The sequence below is a fragment of the Aspergillus pseudodeflectus genome (genome assembly GCF_044049435.1).
Source record: "Aspergillus pseudodeflectus strain CBS 756.74 chromosome Unknown BJX68scaffold_26, whole genome shotgun sequence".
NCBI lineage: Eukaryota > Fungi > Ascomycota > Eurotiomycetes > Eurotiales > Aspergillaceae > Aspergillus > Aspergillus pseudodeflectus.
In genome coordinates this window covers 102,955-123,724 of record NW_027263802.1, presented here as the reverse complement: position 1 = coordinate 123,724, position 20,770 = coordinate 102,955, and the positions used below count along the sequence as shown (strand labels likewise).

At 53.2% G+C, this 20,770-nt stretch overlaps 7 protein-coding genes across 7 annotated transcripts; 2 read left to right on the top strand and 5 right to left on the bottom strand.

The window, feature by feature from the left end:
• Window positions 1–128: 128 nt before the first annotated feature.
• BJX68DRAFT_255842 (SDR family NAD(P)-dependent oxidoreductase) lies at window positions 129–1,096 on the bottom strand (the record flags this gene model as incomplete). The annotated part of the gene is made up of 2 exons (XM_071043110.1): window positions 129–362; window positions 428–1,096. The coding sequence occupies 2 exons, from the start codon at window positions 1,094–1,096 to the stop codon at window positions 129–131; spliced, it is 903 nt and encodes a 300-aa protein (XP_070898147.1).
• Window positions 1,097–1,338: 242 nt separating this feature from the next.
• On the top strand, window positions 1,339–2,721 carry BJX68DRAFT_276310 (alpha/beta hydrolase; the record flags this gene model as incomplete). The annotated part of the gene is made up of 3 exons (XM_071048071.1): window positions 1,339–1,630; window positions 1,691–2,468; window positions 2,559–2,721. Exons 1-3 carry the CDS (start codon window positions 1,477–1,479, stop codon window positions 2,719–2,721), a joined length of 1,095 nt encoding a protein of 364 aa, XP_070898146.1. The 5' UTR covers window positions 1,339–1,476.
• A 371-nt stretch (window positions 2,722–3,092) lies between these two features.
• Window positions 3,093–4,512, bottom strand: BJX68DRAFT_267684 (uncharacterized protein; the record flags this gene model as incomplete). Its single annotated transcript, XM_071045875.1, has 6 exons — window positions 3,093–3,274; window positions 3,354–3,481; window positions 3,567–3,673; window positions 3,789–3,961; window positions 4,080–4,352; window positions 4,413–4,512. The coding sequence occupies 6 exons, from the start codon at window positions 4,510–4,512 to the stop codon at window positions 3,093–3,095; spliced, it is 963 nt and encodes a 320-aa protein (XP_070898145.1).
• A 2,977-nt stretch (window positions 4,513–7,489) lies between these two features.
• On the bottom strand, window positions 7,490–9,997 carry BJX68DRAFT_276308 (LysM peptidoglycan-binding domain-containing protein; the record flags this gene model as incomplete). Its single annotated transcript, XM_071048070.1, has 7 exons — window positions 7,490–7,626; window positions 7,687–7,915; window positions 7,982–8,046; window positions 8,115–8,576; window positions 8,633–8,749; window positions 8,819–9,273; window positions 9,375–9,997. The coding sequence occupies 7 exons, from the start codon at window positions 9,995–9,997 to the stop codon at window positions 7,490–7,492; spliced, it is 2,088 nt and encodes a 695-aa protein (XP_070898144.1).
• Window positions 9,998–11,479: 1,482 nt separating this feature from the next.
• BJX68DRAFT_267682 (uncharacterized protein) lies at window positions 11,480–17,177 on the top strand (the record flags this gene model as incomplete). Its single annotated transcript, XM_071045874.1, has 10 exons — window positions 11,480–11,853; window positions 11,915–12,755; window positions 12,847–13,378; window positions 13,438–13,745; window positions 13,808–13,870; window positions 13,942–16,135; window positions 16,194–16,219; window positions 16,278–16,541; window positions 16,596–16,817; window positions 16,875–17,177. 10 exons carry the CDS (start codon window positions 11,480–11,482, stop codon window positions 17,175–17,177), a joined length of 5,127 nt encoding a protein of 1,708 aa, XP_070898143.1.
• Window positions 17,178–17,582: 405 nt separating this feature from the next.
• BJX68DRAFT_103167 (F-box protein) lies at window positions 17,583–19,635 on the bottom strand. The gene is made up of 4 exons (XM_071035774.1): window positions 18,661–19,635; window positions 18,502–18,608; window positions 18,294–18,438; window positions 17,583–18,229 (listed from the first exon to the last, which is right to left on the bottom strand). The coding sequence occupies exons 1-4, from the start codon at window positions 19,499–19,501 to the stop codon at window positions 17,778–17,780; spliced, it is 1,545 nt and encodes a 514-aa protein (XP_070898142.1). The 5' UTR covers window positions 19,502–19,635; the 3' UTR covers window positions 17,583–17,777.
• Window positions 19,636–19,665: 30 nt separating this feature from the next.
• On the bottom strand, window positions 19,666–20,564 carry BJX68DRAFT_103162 (ankyrin repeat domain-containing F-box protein). The gene is made up of 2 exons (XM_071035773.1): window positions 20,550–20,564; window positions 19,666–20,489 (listed from the first exon to the last, which is right to left on the bottom strand). The coding sequence occupies exon 2, from the start codon at window positions 20,332–20,334 to the stop codon at window positions 19,831–19,833; it is 504 nt and encodes a 167-aa protein (XP_070898141.1). The 5' UTR covers window positions 20,335–20,489; window positions 20,550–20,564; the 3' UTR covers window positions 19,666–19,830.
• Between the last annotated feature and the right edge of the window lie 206 nt (window positions 20,565–20,770).

The window sequence follows — 20,770 nt, the reverse complement described above, 5'->3', positions numbered from 1 at the left end:
GCTCCTAGTAAAATTCTTCTGTTCACACATGCGATGTGGATAGGATTTGAACTGTGGTTGGATATGTATGTACAGTGCGTGGTTACTTATTCTGGTATGAGAGTATATGTGCCGAATGAAATCGCTCGCTACCCATTAACACTGGCGCTTTTGGGCATCCCAATCCCAACCGCTGCCGTCGTCCCAGCGTCGACGGGGAGAATGACCCCCGTCATCCAGCGCGCGTGTGGCCCGGCGAGGAAGACTACAGCCGTCGCGCAGTCCCACCCGTTTCCCTCTGTCTGCAACAGACTGCGCTTGCGGCGAGCCTCGCGCGCTTCCTCAGACATGCCGCCGGCGTACATCATTGGCGTGAAGAGCATCTACATCCAGAAACCGTTAGTAGTACATACGAAGAGTACGGTATCCATTGCAAGGAAAGACTCACCCCCGGACAAACACAATTCACCCTAATCCCCTCTTCCGCATGATGCGCCGCCATGGCCCTGGTGAGCTGCACAACAGCCCCCTTGCTTGTCGGATACAGCAGATGCGGCGTGCCACCGCGGAGTCCCGCAACAGAGCCCATGTTGACGATACTCCCGCGCATCCCGCCCTCGTCGCGCTCATTCTTCAGCATCGCGGGGACTGCATACTTTGATACGAGAACCATACTCGACACATTCACTTCCAGACTCTTTGCCCACTGCTCCATGTCGACGTCGATGACCGTCCCTGAGGCGCCCGCGATGCCGACGTTGTTGACTAGGATGTCGAGGCGCGAGAATGTGGAGAGGGCTGTGTTGACCACGGACTCGCAGTCGGATGCGATTGTGACGTCTGCTTGGACGGCGATTGCTTTCCCATAGGCTGAGGCAGAGTTTGATTGATATTCAGATTTCGACCGCGCTTCCGCTTGTTCTGTAATCATGGCAACCGTCTTCTCCGCCCACTCGAGGTTCCGGTCCACGCAGAGGACATTACACCCGTCGCTCGCGAGGAGGATTGCGATTGCGCGCCCATTGCCGATCCCGTCGCCGTGGCATCCTGCGCCCGTGACGATGGCTGTTTTGCCGTGGAGGGAGCGTGAGGGGGGTGTTGTTGGGATGTCGGCCATCTTCTCTCTCTCTCTCTCTCTCTCTCTATCTCTCTTTTCTTTTCGCTTTGTTTTCCTTACGATTTGCAATGGAGGGGTCAACGAGGGTAGAACCGGAGAGATCGGATCCTGTGCCGATTCCTGTTGCACAAGATGCGGGGTATATATGATAGCCTCGCTATGTACCGAGGAAGTTGGAGGTACTTAAACTGGAGAATGGTTTTCGGCGCCGGACTTCATTCTCCGGTTATCCTTTTTGACTACAATAATCGACAGCCGAGCCGAGTCGGAGTGGATTTAGCTGATGCAAGTCACGTAACTGCCGAACTTGGCGCTTCTTTTGTCTATTCTACTTGCTTGACGATTGCTCTTTTTCGGTCGTGAGATAGAAGCGCAGAGCGATGGATTTCTCAGAATATACCGGCCCCAGCGAGGAGTGGATCGCGCTCGAAAAGACCCTCCCCACGACCATACCCGACCTCACCACCGAGCAGCTCAAGAATGTCACGAACAAAGGCCGCGAGGAAGTTGCGGCGCGCGAGATGGTTGAGCAGGGTACCCCTCCCTCTTTCCCTTCTCTCTTTTCCATACTAAACCGAACTAATATCCTACCAGGCCTCAACAAAAAAGTAACCCTCCACAACCTCCGCATCCCAACCCGCGACGGCTTCACCCTCGAAGCCCGCACCTACCGCCCCATCAACGTCGATACATCAAAGCCCCTCCCCGTCTACATCCACCTCCACGGTGGCGGCTTCCTCTTCGGGACCCTCTCCTCAGAAGACTCATCCTGCTCCCGGATCGTCGCAACCCTCGCAGACCAGGGAACCCCAATCGTCGTAATAAACGTCAACTACCGACACACGCCCGAACACAAGTACCCAGTCGCCTGGAACGACACGGAAGATGCTTTCCACTGGATCCACGAGAACTTGCATCTGCCGGAGATCACGGGTGACCCCGAGAAGGTCATTGTAGGTGGGATTTCCGCGGGCGCGTGGTTGACGGCCTCGACGGTCCTTGCGCAGAATATCGGCCACGACAAAGCTCTGGCAGCCAGGCCCAAGATCAAGGGACAAGTACTTATGATCCCCGCCCTGGTTCACTACGACTGCTACGCGTTGCAGATCGCGCAGCTGCGCGACCCCAGTGTCTCGAGTTGGGTTGAGAATCGCGAGGCGCCGGTCCTGCCGTTTGCGCGGGTGAAGCTGTTTTTGGAGCTTCTTGGTTTGCAGGGCGGGAGTAAGGATCTAGAGAAGGACCTAAGGCTCAATCCTGGGAATGCGAGTGCGCAGCAGGTGAAAGGGTTGCCGCCTGCGACGTTTGGGGTTGCGGGGAGGGATCCGCTGCGTGATGAGGGGTTGTTGTTTGCGAAGCTGCTGAGTGAGAATGGGTATGTTTGCGAAATTTTCGTTTCCCCTACACTTGCTTATGGTCCTGGCTTGGTGGCCCTGGTGGTGCACTCTGCTAACCGAGCGTTTAGGGTTCCGACGAAGACGAATGTCTTTAGGGGCGTTCCGCATGGGTTCCGGCGGTATGGGGACGCGTTGTCCGTGTCAAAGAAATGGGATGAGACTGTTGTTGAGGGGATTCTGTTCGCGCTGGGTAACCCCCAACCGGGTCCATTTGAGATTCATGCATTCTAGCAGGTGAGGAAGTATAGTTATATAGTTAGGAATTTCTTTGAGACCACGGCCATAGATACAACCCTGCTAATTTGCGTAAAAGCCCTTGCCGTTAGAAACGAACGTAGCAATTAATACAGAGGAAAAAAGCAAATCCTTGACTGCTACGTGGCTCCCAAGGTCAACCTCAGGATGCTCCGCGTACTATCCAGTCGTTGAGGGCGCCTCTATTCTGATCTCGTCCTTTGACCAAGTCCCCATGCCTGGATGGCATTGACATGGTAGGATAAAGCGCCAGTCGGCTGAGAAGTAGAGTAAAAACGAACAAAGTATTCAAGAAATATCCTGTGATTTCCGTGTGGTATATCCTAGTCTTAACTTTCCCAGACCATCTACGCCTTCTTCCCCCCCTCGGCCGTCCTCCCCTTCTCCCACCCCTCCACCCACTGATCCTCAATAATCCGCAACTGCAAATCCTGCGTCTTCTTAAAGTACCCCTCGGTATAGTCATCCATATCGACGTCCATGAAGCCTTCTTTTGCAACGGATGCCGGAGTTATCATCAATGAATGGCCTGCCACATGCACACATTAGCACAGATATTTCGCGCTGTAGGAAGAGACAAGGCGACGAAAGAAAGGGTGAATATGTACCATTAATAGTCCTATCCGTCGCAATGCGCATGAAACATTTCGCAACGTCCTCCTGTGGCGCGAACTCAACGCCCTTGCTGATCAGTTCTGCTTCGTAGGTTGGGCTGCGGATGGCGGATTTTATGTAGCTGTCCATCGTTTCCATGATTAGTATTCACCATACAAGTCATGGGTAGGTGGAAACAAGGTGAATAAATAGGATGGGTAACACACCAAGGCGCCACATAATTGATCCGAATCCCCTGCTCCCACGAGTTCCGCCGCGCAACGCGCATCAGCCCGCGCAGGGCGTATTTGCTGCATGTGTATTGCCAGTTTGCCTGTTCTCGCGGTGCACCGCGTTAGCACAATCTCCGTCCTTTATCTTCCACATCCATATTCTATATCTGATATAAAATTCCCTATGCGGAAGGGAAACGGGGGCAGGGGGCCTACAGGAGAATCAATCCAAGCAACCATACTCCCCGTGATGATAAAGCACCGATCCCGGTCCTCGCTGTCGGGCTGTTTCCGGAAGTAGTGTACGGCCAGCTTCCATGTGTATAGTGTGCCCGTGAGGTTGACGTCGACGATGCTGAGGGTTGGTTTTACGGGTGGGGCGTTGATGTCTACCGTCACGTCACTCTTAGCTTGGGGTCATTTCAAGTCCACCCTCCCCAAAACCTCTTGGTTCGAGCTTCACAGAACAAGACAAGACAGACAGGGTACTTGGGAAAGAAGACTCACCATCCAACGGCCAAAGACTATCCCCACTCGCGCGAGAAATCCCCGCATTTGCAATGACGACATCACAGCTGCGACTCGGCGAGTTCGCAATGGCAGCCTCAAACATAGCGACCTGCTCATCCCACGAGATGATGTTGCATTTCACAAATTGCGCATTCGGCGCGAGTTCGGCTGCGAGCTGTTGGCCGCGCTCGACGTTCACGTCGGCGATTGTCACGTATGCGCCTGCTGCGGCGAATTGGCGGACGGTGGTTTCGCCCATGCCGTTTGCGCCTGGTGTCGAATGCTTAGTTAGTGATGGGCGGACACGGGATGGGACTGGGAATGTCTTACCGCCGGTCACGATGACGCTCTTCCCCTTGAGCTTGGTGGGGTCCGGGGGGATGGTGCAGTCGACCGGGCCGGTATATTGGTATGGAGGAAGTTGAGGCATTTTGCTTTCGTATGCTTTGGTATAGTTCGAATAATTCAAGGAGGGGGATAGGTATCGATGGGTATTCCCTGGTGATTTATGGAGTCTGGAGGTAACTTTGAGGTTTCCCCAGATCGTGGATTGCGGGGAAATTCCGGTGGTTGAGGCTGTCGGTTATCCGCTTTGGGGTAGCCGTCGCTTCATCTCCGAGGCCGGCTTTGAGGGTGGGACTACCGGCTGTTTTGTTTGGGCTAATGTGTTGTTCTACGTGATGAATGCACTCGTTCCTATACATTGTCAAAAGTTATGGTTTTCATAATTGACCAGATATAGGCGATAGATTGGAATGCAGAAAGGTGCGTCAACGAAGCCAAGGCTCACCAGACAAACACGCTCGACTGAGTAGGAGAAATGTCGCAGCTGCCCTGAGGAAATGCATCGCTGAGGGCCTCGGAGAACTATGAACTTCGGATTTCTGTACTGTCCAAAGATATTGAATGAGTGTGGCGGGAGCCAATAACGAGTGACAAAGGCCTTGTTCCGAGAGGATATAACAAACGAATGGACGTCTCGAGATTGAGAACAGAGAGAACTAACGAATGTCACACATGATAGGCAAACAAACCGTCCTCGAGTTTTCTTATAAACTCATGCTGGTCCATGGCGCCAATTCATGACAGCAAAGGCTCCAACCTCGGGGTTCGGGAGGCTCTTGAGAATTGCGCCTTGCATTCTTTCGACCTAGACTACTTTCAATTGGTCGATGGGCTCGTATTTTTATTCTTAGCCTGGGAGTTAGGACGAAAGGGGTGTCAAAACACGAGGCCCGCAGCTGGAAATAACCTCGTGCTGCGGCTCCAATCGGATCATCTCAGATCAAAATATCGCCAGGTACAAGAGAGGCCGCATGAAGCTAGGGCCTTGCTTTTCAGGGGTTTTTCGTCACGCTGAGACCGTTTGATCTCGGGCTCAAGCAAGGAACAACCGCTGAGGGTTTGCTCGAGCAGACACAAAAATACAGCGCAAAACGCTGGCCACCTGCCCTTTGAAATCCAGCCATACCTGTGGTTGTTCCCCAAAGTTCTCCCGGCCATGGCGCAACAGCTCGGGTCACAGATATTGATGCAAATTGCCCAACATCTATCTTGCAAGGTGTTCGCGCGCCTGTCGCGGTGGGCAGCGTGCGTTGGGGTGGCGATTCTGCAATGAAGTCAGAGTCTGCAGCGAGGACATTCCAAGAGAGGAGGTGTACCCGAGGATACTATTCCAAGTGTTTCAGACGCTCGTGTCGGATTCCAATGAATATCGACGATTGTTTGTTCGCCATGTCGAATATACACCCATCATCCCGTACAAGCTTCTACACCATCGAGCGACGAAGTGTGAGTAATACCGCGAGGACAATCCAATTTGAGAGGAAGCGCAGGATCCGGAACCCGAAGCACGGCAGAGTGTGTTGGATTGGATGGATGAGTGCCACGGAGCTTGTGTAGTCACACTGTACTGCCCTTGATTGCATCGAGCACCTCCGCTTTGACTGGGCGGGTCACGACATTTGGGCTGGGACTGTCATGCAGATTACGGGGCGTTGCGTTCGATTGAAGAGTTTGAAAGTTGATATACTGTATGAAGTGCGTCCAGACCATATTGAATTTATGCGAGCCCGCAGACATGGTACGAAAGCATCCAGTATTCCATCCCAGTCCTCTTCCTTCTGTATACTAGTATTCAATATCAATAACAGCGCTAGCATCCGGAATTGCAAACCTTCCAGCGACACTAGAAGCATTCAAATAAGAGGGTGCCCGCGAGTATCCCTGGTCAAATACGCTCCCTGCGCTGGACCTCCGGCCTGCGAAGAGCGAGATCGACCATCTCTCTCTCTCTGCGAGTATACGCAGCGTCTCCCGCAGGCTGAAAGAAGTACATTTAAAATACATGTCTGTCGACATGGACCTCCTCTTCCCACTGGGGATAATAGCGATACCCCTAAACTAGAGATATCATCACTCTACTGGCCGTGCTTGGAGAAGGTCATATTCCAGATGGTCCCGCTGCATCTCCCCTCGGGTATGCACCCAACCCCGACTTAACCTACTTGACCTTCATAATCTAACAAGCTCTTCTGTAGGCGAAAGGATCTTCGACAAGACTTGCAAACAGGCGACGAAGAGGAGCTCCCCGACCCAAGCACGGGCGATGAGATTTTCGAGAACACCTGGCTAATCGGCGACTACGAGCTCTGGCCTGACGTTATGAATACCGAGCATTTCCACTGCCTATTCATCTCGCTTGGACGGATGCCGCGGCTCAAGGTGATAGAGTTTCGTTTGGGAGTGTGTTTTGGGAGGAAGAGGGGAGCTTAGGTTTAAGTTTCTTCTTGGTGAGAACCGAGATCGGACGGCATCTGGAGCTGGCTCTGCTACGGTGAGCGCATGAATGCCGCGGTTGACGAACAACTTTGCGTATACGCCTGACTGGTGGGCTTCGGAGCCATGTGGCCTTGAGTGACTCTCAGAGCCTTGGTCATGATTGCAAGCCACCTATATATATTATGCAGTCATAGTGTGTATAATCAATGCCGAGCGCAGTGAGATCCATGATTATGTACCATGCCGCCTGTTACTCTGCTGTAGTTGCCTGGGTAAACACTGCAGAAAGCTGATTTGCCTTTCTACGACGAGCCGTACAACCGAGGATTGACTGACAGATTTGAGGGCAGAAGGGTTAATATGGGCATTGGGGTTTAGGACCGAGCAGACGCAGGGCTTTGAGCTTATGAAGTGGCTAAACTGATATTCATCGGGCGGTATAGATCAGAGACCCCGGATCCTTTTATAACAGTGGCTTCATGAATTAGACCCGTCGAGTCAACCGATTGATTGGCAACAACTACGGCTATATCACAGTAGTGTACCTTTGCGCATCCAGCCGATCCACCGCACCATGGCATTCCGTCTGACAAGCATTTGTCTTAAACCCCCTAGACACGTCACTTCTACTTCGAAATAGCCTCAATGCAGTACGCGTATCCGGGCCAAAGCCCGCTGCAGTCCCCATTCAACGCGGGATTCAACACGTATAGTGTTTCCAAGCTGATACCGTACTTGGTTGCCATATCCGCGCAATAGATCCCTGCAATTGTTAGATGCTTCGACGGCGCCGTTGGGCTATTAGCGTTTCTGGGGGTCTCACCGTCTTCTTGAAGGACATATCGCGTGCATGTGCACGGGATCCCACTCTGTGTAGGCCCAGGTGGTGCCAGCGTACTTGCGGGGCAACCGGCTGAGCTCGTTGGGGACGTGGTTGTCGTTGGCGTTGGCGTGGGCTCGGGATATGGATAATAGGTGTCGTCGTAACCGTCACCCCAAACGCAGTATGAGGTTTCCAGCCATAGATTCGAGCAGTCGCTTTTGACACTTGGCTGTGATGCAAAGCAGCGTGAGAATGTGGAGGGCAGCGGCCTTTTGGGTTTCTGAAATTCACTTACATTCCACGCGTAAAACGCATCGAGGGCGATACCGGCCGACTGCAAGACGCTGTCACACGTGTCCCCTGCATTGCATGAATGTGAGCTAGTACGATGGAGCGAGTCTGGCACATGGATGGGAAACTGCGCTCACCTTCCTCAGTGGAGTACCAATCGTAGCAATCGTAGGTAGAGTTTGGCGCGGCGTTCGCGGGCATATCCAGGTAATCCGGCTCCAGGTCATCTTCATCGATAATGAACGCATCGCCGAGTAGGGTGCAGTAGCGAGTGTTGTTTGCCAGGGTACAATTCCACCAGTCCAGGGACGGATTCCAATCGGCGAAGTTGAGGATGGACACAAACCCCATAAACCACTCGCAGGGTATCTCGCCACGCGTGTTATCCTTATACTCCTTGCAGTCCTTGCGTGTGCCGTTAGCTAGAGGGGCCGTACTCGGTGTCGGAAGTGAAGTCCATGGTGGCAGAGTACCTGAGGGCAGGTCGCTCCAATCTATGACTGTTGATGGTAGGGTTGGCATCCAGCGGGAGGTGGTTGGGCCCCCGGTTACTGTCGCATAGCCGGGGTATGTTTCGATGTTTCCGACGGGGCGTACACCTGATAAAATCGTTCAGCCACTCACTGTCCGCTACTTAACAGGCAATCCGACTTACAATAATTATAATCAAGCCATAGGTTCGTGCAGTTCTTGTCAATCCCAGGATTTAGAAAGTAGAGATCGTCCAGCATGATCCCGTTTGACATTGCTATAACCTGGCAGTAGTCTCCCTCTGTTCCGCGCTGTCAGCAGAAGATTGAGATCCAGCCGTGCCACCATCGTAGCAGAATAACCGACATACCTTTCACCCGATAGTATTTGCCACACGCTGTATTCACGTCCGGTGCCAGATTGGTCGGCGCGGGCACGGCCGTCGTCGCAGTCCCCTCAACTGGATTCGTTGCATACGGGTTCTTGGTCGAGGTTGCGTTGCCTGGATAGCTAACGCAGGCCATGTGGCCGACCAATGTGCCAATATTGGTGCACCTCGAGTTCAATACCTGATTCCAGGTGATAAACTGCGTGATGGTGATTCCATATTTGCTTGCAAGCCCCGGGCACGTGTCGGTCTCGGAAACGTTATGCGTCTGGCAGCTCCCAATTACGCACAGAGAGCCCTCGGTTGGGAAGTTTTCACATCCACTCTGCAGCCCGTTGTCAATTAGGAGGCGGTACGTGCTGACGTTGTGAGCTAGGGCGAAAGTGTCACAGGTGTCGCCTGGTTGAACAGCCACTTTTCGACCATCATCACATGGCCTCTCCGTAGCAGTTGGCACCGGTGCACTGGCAAGAGTTAGCAGGCGGCAGCTCAAGAAGGAATACTAAGCATAAGCCGGGCTGAGTGCGGTTCGGCCTACCTGGATATAAGAACGCTGGAAGGAGTCGGCGGAGGAATGGTGCTAACACCGCAACTCGAGGTCCGGTTGCTAAATTCCTCCAGCAGGTAGTCGGTGGAGAAGTAGCCATTGTTAAGCTTCTCCCGCAAGGTCAACAGGGTACATTCATCGCATTTATCCACGCTATCTGCCTCTTGCAGCTTCAGCACACAGTATTCCCCATTGCTATCCTTGAGACAGCGCTGGTTGTAGTTGGTGATGTAGTAGTCTGGCAAGACGATAGGCATATAGACCCCAGAGCTGCCCTGGACGGTGGCGTTCTTGGCGGTATCATACTCCTCGTCCTTGCAAGCGCTGTCAACAGCCTCTCGGTAGGTCTTCAGTGACGCTTTGCACTGCTCCGTGCACATCTGGTCCAGGATGTCCGCTGTGAGATCAGCGTCCCTTGTGTACATGGTACCGCCGGTCTCGAGGAGGCCACAGTCGACCTCCGCGGTCAGTGCGCTGTTGCATTCTGGGGATAGTTGGAATGGGTGCTCAGGATTAAACAAATAGAGCTGAGCGCGAGCTGTGGACGCCCCGAGTACCAGAAACCTAAGCACCGAGCGGAAAGGGACCGTGAATACATATTGACCCATCGCCATAGCTTCCACGCATAGGTGGATGGCGCAATAGTCTGATCTTTTTTCGCGGCTTTGGGGCCAGAGATGCGGGGTCCAAGTTGGAACGGATGAGCAAAAATTAACGAGAACCCCCTTGGAGGAAGTAATGAGGAAACAGTTTTTGTAGTATCAGCCCGACGGTCTCTCTGCCCACCTCAAGCCGTGTGTGAATTGTGGACGCCAGCAGTCAAAATGCCCTGTGGAACTGGACCAGCAAGGTTCAAAAAAAAAAGAAATTATGTATCAGAGCAGCAGGTCTGTTTCAGTACCCCTGCTTTTTTTTTTCGCATGAGAAGTTGTTCCCTACACCTCCCGATTTGCTTCTCTGCGCAAAACCGCTAGGCCTGTTGCCAAGTAACTAGGGTTTTGTTTTCGCCAATTGACAATTCAATTCCTAGCCCGAGAGCACAATTATCCACTACCCCCTCTCATAATCCACGGATCTTGTGAGAGGAGCTCCGAAAATTCGGCGCTAGTATCTCGACTGGTGTGATATCTACGCGAGCCCGCGGTTAGTTCGGGACCTAGCATGTAGCGTGGACGGGGCCAGCCCATCCAAGGAGGATTGTAAGTGGTGGATATAAATCCACAAGAACAAGCGGTGCAACATCGGAGATTTGTAGATACTAGAAACTGCTCCGAAGCGAGCATTTTGGGAGGCGCTTTTGCTGGCTCGTGGTTCGTGATTACGGGTCTCCGACACCAAACAAAAGTTGATGATATTGGCCATCCTGGAGGCTTGTAGGGCCCACATGGCCCCGTGATGGCCCACTCTAATCAAAGTTGCAACTCCCCCGCCTGAAACCTTGAGCCTCTGCCGATGATTTGTGCGGTGGTATGCTTGCAAGATACTGACCTGCGCGGCTGTGGCTCTCCGATGCGACTGAGGTGAGCAAGATCCATGGCTTAGACATTATTCGTACAAACTAGCAATAAGTCGTCTCTGGTTTGGTAGAATGAGGGATCGCTCCAAACCCTCCAGGAAGCGAACCGCGGATGAGCCGGAGGAACCAGATCAGCCCGAGGCCAATCAGCGATGATCTCCCGGGGTTAACCCCCTGCCAAGCCATCCCTGGGCGCAACAGAAGCTCGCGATGCAGTCTTGATCACGGTGAGAACTTTTCAAGCTCCGCTCGGCTCAAGGGCCAAGCGCCAGTGAGCATGCCGCATTGTCTTGCCAAGAAGACCGGCGGTGTTGGCCAGCATGGTCCGCGCTGCATAGCAGGACCGAAATGCACTGGCACGATACGGAAGGCTACTCTGTGCTAGTATGGTAGTGTGGGATGGTCTCGAGACAAATTCGACATGGATAGAGAGCCGCGGTTGCCCCGAATAAATAGGCGGGCCACATCTGCGAGATTTTAACGAGCAAGCGAGGTCTGCACCGATTTGTCTGCGTGGCATATCGCGAAGAGCAAAGGCACGATTCTGGCTTCGTGAGGAAGCCCTTTTTGTGTCCTGGCCATGCGTTTAGGGCTGGCTCACCTGGCCACGGCGGCCTTGTTGCTTTTGCCATCAGGCATCGCGGCGTCGGCCCACAACGGCCATCACCATCACCATCACCATCACCACAAGCATCACCCTGCTCCTTCTTCAACCTTTGACTCGACCACTGCTTCCGATGCTGCCACGCATATATTGACCCGCAGGGCTGACGACTATACCTGTGGCCCAGACCGACCATGCAAAAATAAAGCGTGCTGCGGCCCAAGCAATGTTTGTGGCTATGGAGAGCTTTACTGCGGCAAAGGCTGCCAGTCCAACTGCGATGCCACTGCAGAGTGCGGCCGCGATGCCGCTACGCCGGGTACGCTCTGCCCGCTGAACATTTGCTGCAGGTACGTAGGCGGCCCCGTCTCTTGTACCACCCACAATGTCCACTGGCTAACCCGCACGCAGTGAATTTGGCTTCTGTGGGACAACGGAAGAGTTCTGCAGCGGCGGCTGTCAATCAAACTGCAATGACCCGGAGCGCCCATCACCGGGGGAGTCAGGCGATGTCCGTAATCATGTTATCGGATACTACGAATCCTGGCGCGCAGAAGGCTCAGCGTGTGGGTATATGAGACCTGAAGAGATTCCCGTTGAGTATCTCAGCCAGGTCAACCTAGCATTCGTCTACATTGACCCGGTGCACCTGGTGATTACTGACATGGATGAGCCTCTGACAAAAGATATATATTCCCGTGTTGCGGACGTCAAGAGGCGCAATCCGAATGTTAAAGTCTGGCTTAGTGTTGGTGGCTGGACCTTCAACGACCCAGGGCCTTTCCAGTCCGTTTTTACCCAGCTAGCTGCCAACACGGACCAGGTGGAATTCTTTGCGGTCTCGCTCATGGGGTTTATGGACCGCTTCGGGTTTGACGGGGTTGACCTCGATTGGGAATACCCTGGTGCTGATGACCGTGGTGGAAGAGGTCAAGATGTGTACAACTTTCCACGAATGATGGACATTCTGCAAACCTACTTGCAGGGCCCGAATCAGTACTCCAAGAAGTTCGGTCTTTCCATCACGGTCCCAACCTCGTACTGGTACTTGCGCTGGTTTGACCTGTATGCCTTGGAGCCCTACGTCGACGAGTTCAACTTGATGGCCTATGACCTGCACGGGACATGGGATGAGTTGAACCCGATTGGGCCGTATGTCCTGGCTCATACAAACTTGACCGAAATCGAGATGGCCCTAGATCTATTCTGGCGGAACCATGTCAGTCCCAGCAAGATCGTGCTAGGTCTCGCGGTATGTTCCTCCTCCATTCAATCCTTCCATATGTGTGCAAACATTGTCCATCCCTTTTGAGTCATCTTTGGCTAATCAAGCTTAATCCAAGTTTTATGGGCGGACCTATGAACTGGAAACGCCGCTTTGCTTCCGCCCCGGCTGCGAATGGAAGAGTCCAGGCCCCAAGGGGAAATGCACAGGAGCCGCAGGCATTCTTTCATATCGAGAGATCCAGGACATAATCAAAGAGAATGACATTGACCCCTATTACGACGAGGAAGCAGGCGTCTATTACATCCAATATGGCGATGGCGGTGCCAACTGGGTATCCTTTGACGACGACATCTCTTTCCAGGCTAAGATTGATTTAGCCAATCGCTATGGTCTACGGGGTGTACTTATCTGGGCGATCGACCAGGATAACGACCTGTATGGTGCACTCCAGGGCGTCCTTGGCAGAAGCGTGACCTCCGTGGTGGAACCCTCCAGCAGCTTCGGCGCCTTTTCGCTCGATCAATGCTATATTACTGGCTGCGACGAGAGCTGCGAAGAAGGGGATGTGATGATGACGTGGGTCACTGCGGATGAGAATGGCCAGACCTGCCAGAGGAAACGCAAGGACTTTCCTACGCGTAGATCATGTATGTTTTACTGAATTGCCGCACGTTGAATCCCTCTTCCCGGATTAACCTTTTCATAGTTTGTTGCCCGGCTGTCAATGCCCCGGACGCATCTACGTGCACATGGCGAGGGGCAGCCACCTGCCGGGGAAAATGCTTACCCGGAGAAGTCACGATGCTTTTCGACGATATCACTGGCGAGTGCGACGGGTCAGGCGGCGGCGCATGGTGCTGCCCTGCGACCAACGGCGAGGAACTCATCAGCAAATGCCGATTAGGAGATACTGTCCGGCCATGTCCAAGCGATAGGCCGCAAGAGTTGACGTCAATTGTGGACTTTAAGGGCTCTAGCGAGTATACTAGAAAATACTGCTGCCCTAAAGATCCGGTGCGTATATTTCTTTGGCCATTCGGGTGGGGGTGGCGCAATGACTGACGATGCATACACAGGAGTTCAAGAATTGTGCATGGCATGGCGAGGAAGGCACCTGTGTAAAGAACGGTTGCCCCAATGTGAGCTTGAGCATATCCCGCACTATCGGAATATATAACAACGAAGCTGACATAGTTTGCTACTGCTATAGGGGCAGGTGTTTATGTACAGCTGGCACGGAGGGCATCATGGTCCTCCTGAAAAGTCCGACGGCTGTACTGAGCTCGGAGATAGATCCTCATTTTGCTGTGACCCTCCATTGAGTGGCGGCTCCCCGTTCTTTCCCGTGCCTCTCGAGAACCTGTTTCCGGACGCAGACTCGATCCCGGCAGATTACAGTCCTACCTTTGCCATGGTCTTCGACACGCATAAGGATGAGCTCGCTGGTGAAGTCCCAGGGGAACACCCGAACGACGAACCATTCGCTTGGGTGGTAATGGTTGGCGAAGAAGAGGATCTGCAAAGCTTCGACAAACGGGATGGCTCCCATCTCGAGCTCTTTGACTGCCCCAGTCCCGCAGAAGACGACTTTGAGACACAAAAGATCCGCGCGATTTGCCTAAGCCCCGACAGTGACACCAGCAATTGCCTTGATATTGAAAAGGGAGGCGTCGAAGGCACAGTTGTCCGCTTGCCCGCAGGGTGTGGTCCGGACCGTTACGTGCGTGCCGTGAGGTTTGAAGAGTCCGCCAACCACACGCTTCCAGGGCATCTCCGCAAGCGATATCCGGCCGGCGCGGCGGTATACGACTTTCACTATGACTACGACTTCAAGAACTTGCGCCGCGATGGTGGTGAGATTTATTTCCGGGCTGACCTTTCAACCCACCCGGGCTACTGGGACACGATCGTTGCGGCACCTGTCAAGCGATCGGGGGAGACATGGCGGGACCTTGACCGCAGGTGGCTGTCGGAACTTAACCCGTCTGCGTGGCTAGACCATCTCAAGAAGGTGTTTGGCGAGACGGCTGCCGAAGCAGAGGCGGAGAAGATGGGACTGAAGAAGCATTACGAGTTCCACCGATGTTTATTCGAGGCCTCGGCGACCTGTGCCGGCGATCCAGCATACAATGTGAGCGCCGAGGCGCGCATGTATGGGGAGCTTGACACGACCATGGACCTTGGGATGACTCTGATAGGTACACTGCGGACTTTCGGCTTTTCCGAGGCCTACGCCGCGTTCGCACAGCATGACCTGTCAGTTAGAGTGGGAGCGGCACTACGCGCAAGGGCGCTGTTGCATTTTGATACTGGCTGGCATCCTCTCGGACCGTTCAACTCGTTTGGAATGAACCTAAACCTCAAGGGCATCTTCACTATTAATCCTTCTTTCGACCTGGACGTCCGATTGGAGGCCCAGGCGTATGTTTCCGCACAAGCAACGGTGGAAATGACACTCAGACACGAGGGATTTCGATACTTCCTACCACGCGCACTTGATAATGAGCTGCCCGAGGGCTTGGGCGACTACCAACTCCAAGGGTCTCCTGGCCCGATCTTTGGACAAGGAGACATCGAAGCCCGTGTTGGCGGTGGCCTTGTCTTCCACTTCCGGCCCACCATCAAAGTCGACGTCCAGGTCTACTTTGCCACCAAAACTGTCGTTGACGCGTCAATCAAGCTGAGCACCGACGCCAGCATCCGGTTCGACCTCGCAATCTCCACAAAGTGTATGAATGGCCTGCAAGCAGATGTCGAGGGGCACATCGGCATGGACCTCGACATTGAGGGCGCCTTGCCGGGGTGGAAAAACGGTGCCACCAACTTGTTTTCCTACGGGCCCACGAGTCTCTTCTCCGACTGCATCCCTTTTGATACATTGCTCGGGCGGAGCCTGCAGGAGCGGGCTTCTCTCTCCCCGATCCCGGACGCAGACACCGCGACCTGCGCGGTCTCTGTCTCCGGAGTCTACTGTGCCGACCCGGACGGCGATAGAGATCCGGACCCTGACTGTGACCTGCGAGATCTTCCCGACCGCAGATATCCGGTGACCCGCAGAGACCTCTCGTGGGTTGAGGAGGAGGAGGAAAATATCTATCCAAGTCACGACAACAACAACGACGTCACCCCCGTATTCAACATCCTAGAAAAACGGAAGCCGAAGAGGCTGAGGTACTGCGATTTACCGAATACGAAGGACAGATGGAAAGGGCATGAGTTCAAAAAAAGCGGCCTGCTCTTGTTTCCCGATAATCCACCGTCCACCACGCTGGCGGCCAGGTATCCGAACGTCGCCACTTATGACGCGGCCGATTATCTGGATTGCAAGAACTTTGATCTTGCGAAGATTCCAACGCCCACGAATCCATATGACAAGCCCTCAAATAAAGGCCGGAGATATGAGAGTAAGGTCTTGCGTACACTTTATAGAATACATGGCTAATATGCCATGAACCCCCGCAGCCGAGCACATTCTGGAGGGACAGGCGGTAAGTCATCTCAGCCCTAAAGCAGGCTCAGTACTAACGTGCCATGGTGCAATTGCAGCTTCAGCAGTTTTTCATCACATACTCCCGCCGTTGGTCGGACAGGACAGAGGCAGCCAAGTACACCAATCCGAATGCCCGATATTTCCGCTCCCCGAAGGCGTCCGATGATAGCGAGCTTACGTGGTGCGAGTATATGAAACTGTGGTGGGATTCAAAGAAACCAGCCAACACCCGCGTCTGCCTTGCATACCCTGGCATGACGAAGCACGACGATGAATATGTGCTGTTGGAACAGAGGCTCAATGGCCAGGTAAAAATGAATGTGGGTCACCGAGAGCCCGTTGGCGATCATCAGCCAGTGTTGACATGAAATCAGTGGTACAAAAGGGTCGCCTCATACCATACTGGTTATATTGAGGACTACTTCCAAGCTCGCGACTGGAGCAATGTGGCTCGGACGATCAAAATGCAGATTCTCGGGTGGAAGTATTACTCGGAGTACGAATCCAACCGCATCATCCTAGCCAAACAAGCTCGGCGTGTCAAGGAAAAGCTTGAGGAGCTTGAAGGCGATGGGCCGACCAGTATCCAGAAAATGGTAAACCCCCCTTTGGTTCGCCCGAGGGTATGGTTTTCCTGCTGACTGTTGGAATAGGTTAGCTGGTACGCTAGGAGCTATGAACCGCAAGACTTATCAGTGTACTGGAACCTATTCGTGCGGAGCGAACACAGCCGGGTTCAGGAAGAGATAAAGGAATGGCTGAACGAATGGGCGAAGAAAGCCTACGACATGAATCGACCGCGTCCACCGGCTGGACAACGCCTCGCCGCAGGGCAATCCGTCCAGCTAAACCCGAATATCGTCGAAATATTTGAAATTGCCTGGAAGGAGGTACAGATGCTGAAAGACTGGGACATCAAGTGGGATTTTGACCCCGATGAGATGGATACAAGCTAGCGCGGATGATGGCCGCAAACTGTGAGTGGGCGGGTGAGCGAAGGAATTTGAAGATACTACCACGGCCGGTTAAATGGGCTGCCAGCACCTCGCCGCTGACCGACTTTCTCGTATCAATCGTTTTGTTCTCTGTGCCACCCAACAGAGTCAACGTTCGGACAGGAGTTAGCCCAGTTCACTTAAGCATCCTAAAGTGGCTTTAACCATTGGCGTTTCTTCTTCCTCTGTTTTGATCCAGTATCACTGAACCCGCAGGTCGTGATCAAGAAGGCAGTAAAGGCTAGCCGTAGCGACAATTGGCTGTGCTTTACTGGATTTCGATTGCCAATAGAATAATAGTCCTGTGGATTAAAGGCGCGGTAGGACCGCCCATATATCAGTGATCATAATATCATCAGAATTGAGGTAGGTGTTCTAAGGTCTGACCCTCTGCATTGCCACGCGATTGGCATATTGCCCATCTAGAACTGTTCAAGACCAGAAACCTCCTGCTTGATAGGTTTTGTAGCTCCATCTTTGAAATACTCTGACCGAGTCACTAAGTAGCCTGATCAACAGTGGCTTCAACGCTATATACATAAATACAGCGGCAGTGGTTGTCTATTCATTCGCAGGGAAACGATCCAGCGTCACTTTCGCCTCCACCACATGGATTAAATCCTCGGGTCCCATATCCTCAACCTCCAAATCGCCTAAGCTGAACCTCCACGCGGCTGCAACACGTTCGTCGGGTTTATACCCCGACTGCGACTCGAATCTCAAAGTGGGCTTGGTACCTACCAACTCCCTTGCCCCCCTGGCACTGGTGAATTCAAGGCTAGTGCTGGGCGTCTCAACCATACTGGTCCCGATCACTTTTATAGCAGGCATGCGCTGCGCTGCATGGCCAATCGAAATAAAGAGCCGGTGAAAATGCTCGATCCGCATCTTGTGGCGGACAAATTCAGCTTCTTCTTGCATTAATTCGTTGTCGAAGATGGCGAGGCCCGTTGTTGGATCAGGGATTTCTTGCTCTTCGTCCGGATCGCGTTCGTAATCGAAAAGCCATTCGCCTGTAGCATGTTTTCGTTAGAAGAGCTTTTTATCCCGTGTCCTGGAAGCTAGGGGCACTCGTACCAGAAGGTAAACACATCGGGAGCGCCTCCAGTGTAAGGGACTCTAGATACGGCCAGTAAAGGGCAGATGCTTCGGGTGTAGGGGCGCCACTGCCGTCCAAGGGGAAAAGGAAGTCCATTGCTACGGCGGTCACTGATAACTTCAGCTGTCGAAGAGTTAATGACAGGTTGCGTAGGTTCAGTGATAATTCGTCGAAATCTTTTCCCACCAGGAGATCCAAGCCTGGAAGAATATTCAACCAGGGTTCTTCCCTATTACCATTTAGCTCGAATGATCTGAGCGTTGGTGGGAGCCTTGGAAGGGTAGATGCCACCGCTAGTATTGTTAACTTAATTACCAATCTGCGACCATGGAAGAGAAGTCACACCTTGTCGCCGTTCCTGAATATAGGTGATGTGGTCTGGGCGCACCCACTCCTCCAAGTCCAGGTATAGCCGTTGTAAAGTGGCGCAATGCTCTGCGATCTGCAACGCAGCGCCGCTCCATACGCCCTGGTACAAATAGTTGTCCTTAAACAGTAGTTCGTTGATGCAGGTGACTCTGGGCATGTCTGGATCTGGACCCTCTTCCGGAAAGCGTGCGTGGTATGGGGGGATAACCCACTGTTTACCATCTCGGACAGTCTGCCACCGGACAAGATCTTCTGCTTCTTCTGTTTCTGGCTCAAGCGTTTTATCGCGGCCGCGCACAGAAATGGCTAATGTAACCTTGAGATGGGCGTTCCAAGGCTTGAGGATTTTAAACAGCAAATATATCGCCGTACTAAATGCCTGATTATTTGCGTCTCTAATAGGGTTCCGCTCGCTGTAGCGCCTGTTCTCGAGCTTCATGGCCCGATAATCCTGGATATCGTGTGGTGTAGTGATTGTGTACTGCAAGCGGTTGAGAAATGACCGTCGGTACTGCCTGGGGCCAGACATCAGGGACTGGAATAGCAAAAGAGGAATAACACCTTTCTCCGCCTCAGAGCCCTCACTGGCAACCTGGAGGTTCTGGTAGATTAGCTGCTCAAATACCAGCTGCCATTGACGGCAGACCCTTGCGTATGTGGGGAGAGATGAAAAGTCATCCTTTAGGTAGAAAGCAATCTGCGTCCATAGCTCGACGGGGAGCCGGTGCGCCATGGCGGGGTTGAAAAGTGTGTGAGGATACAGTTTGGGAACTGCTCGCACAACCCCTGAAAGAAGGCCGGTGGGTAATTGTGGCATGAGTGCCCGAGGCCTGGATCACATGATCGCTTCCCGGATGCCGCCGTCTCCGCAAGCTGCACCATCTTCATGATGCAGTCGATAGTACTTTGACAACCCAACTTTCCACCGCCTAGATATATATATGTATATATCATTCCGGATGCGAACCCTCAGACTTCATCTCCGTCAAGCACCTCGATGAGATCCGCTCTCCCGCCGTGGGCGCGCAACAGCCCAGTCATATCCGCATTCGATTGCTGTCCCTGGTCGACCGAAATTGAAATACCTAGCGGGGTTCTGCCCCGGTAATCAAGGGCATTAGCATAGGCTCCATGCCGCAGTAAGAACTAGGCAACCTCAAGCTGCCCACCTAGGACCGCAAAGTGAAGCGGTGTCCGGCCGTGCTTTCCTTCCCGGAGATGGATCCGATCTAGCAGGGACTCGACGATATTTCGAGAGCCGTAGTACGCAGCCCAGTGGACTGCGAGCCGGAATGATCGTTTTTCCTCGTCCAGCCACATGTCTCCTCTAATCTGGCAACTTCCTGGTACTGTTCTCTTTTCTTCGCCCGTCGGGCTGTACCTCCTCTCATAATGCGCTACCAGCGCATGCTGGCCCCTTGCAACCATGATCTCCATTGCGCGGCGACGCGCAGCGCCGGGACCGCGTCGTCGTTCGTCTTCAAGGGCAAGCTCCGATAGGTACGTGCCGCGGGGGAGCGAGGCACACACCTGGCGGACCGCAGCTGTTATCCGTGGCGACCCAACCTGTTTCAGGTTATAGTAGTCCAAGACTGGGACGTGGGACACGATCTCGAGGATGAGTTCTGTAGGCAGGCTGGTGAGGTCCATCTTGCGGCCTGCTTGGATATTGCCTGTAGGAGAGTTTCATGATGTTTGGTCGACTCGAGGATGCGGATACGAGAACAAGGACCCGACTCGGACTCGGAGTCATGGATCATGTGGAGTCTCGTATCTACTGTGGCTGTGCATAATGGCTGGAAACACTATAAGAAGAGTTATTTATTTACTTTGTGTCGTATCTGGGCAACAAGATGGGCACATACATTCGAGTTGTGTAGCACATGCAACGCCAGGTTCGATGGGATATGACCATGGCATACGAAAGCTTCAGTTCCGCATGATTCGCGAATAAATATTCAAACCTATAGGTTATAACAGGCCTGCTACGATGCAAACCTTCTCTGATTGGTCGAAATCCCTGTCAACATCCTCGCGAAATCTGAACTAGTGCAGTGATTTAGCCTGCGAGTGTCTCAGCCGCACG

Excerpts from the sequence above, each read along its gene's own strand:
- BJX68DRAFT_103162 (XM_071035773.1), bottom strand. The coding sequence starts at position 20,334 with ATGGACCTCACCAGCCTGCCTACAGAACTCATCCTCGAGATCGTGTCC.
- BJX68DRAFT_103167 (XM_071035774.1), bottom strand. The coding sequence starts at position 19,501 with ATGCCACAATTACCCACCGGCCTTCTTTCAGGGGTTGTGCGAGCAGTT. Across the intron at positions 18,609-18,660 it reads TATTCAGGAACGGCGACAAG|CGGTGGCATCTACCCTTCCA; the intron begins GTGTGACTTCTC and ends TAACAATACTAG. Across the intron at positions 18,230-18,293 it reads CCCGATGTGTTTACCTTCTG|GCGAATGGCTTTTCGATTAC; the intron begins GTACGAGTGCCC and ends AACATGCTACAG.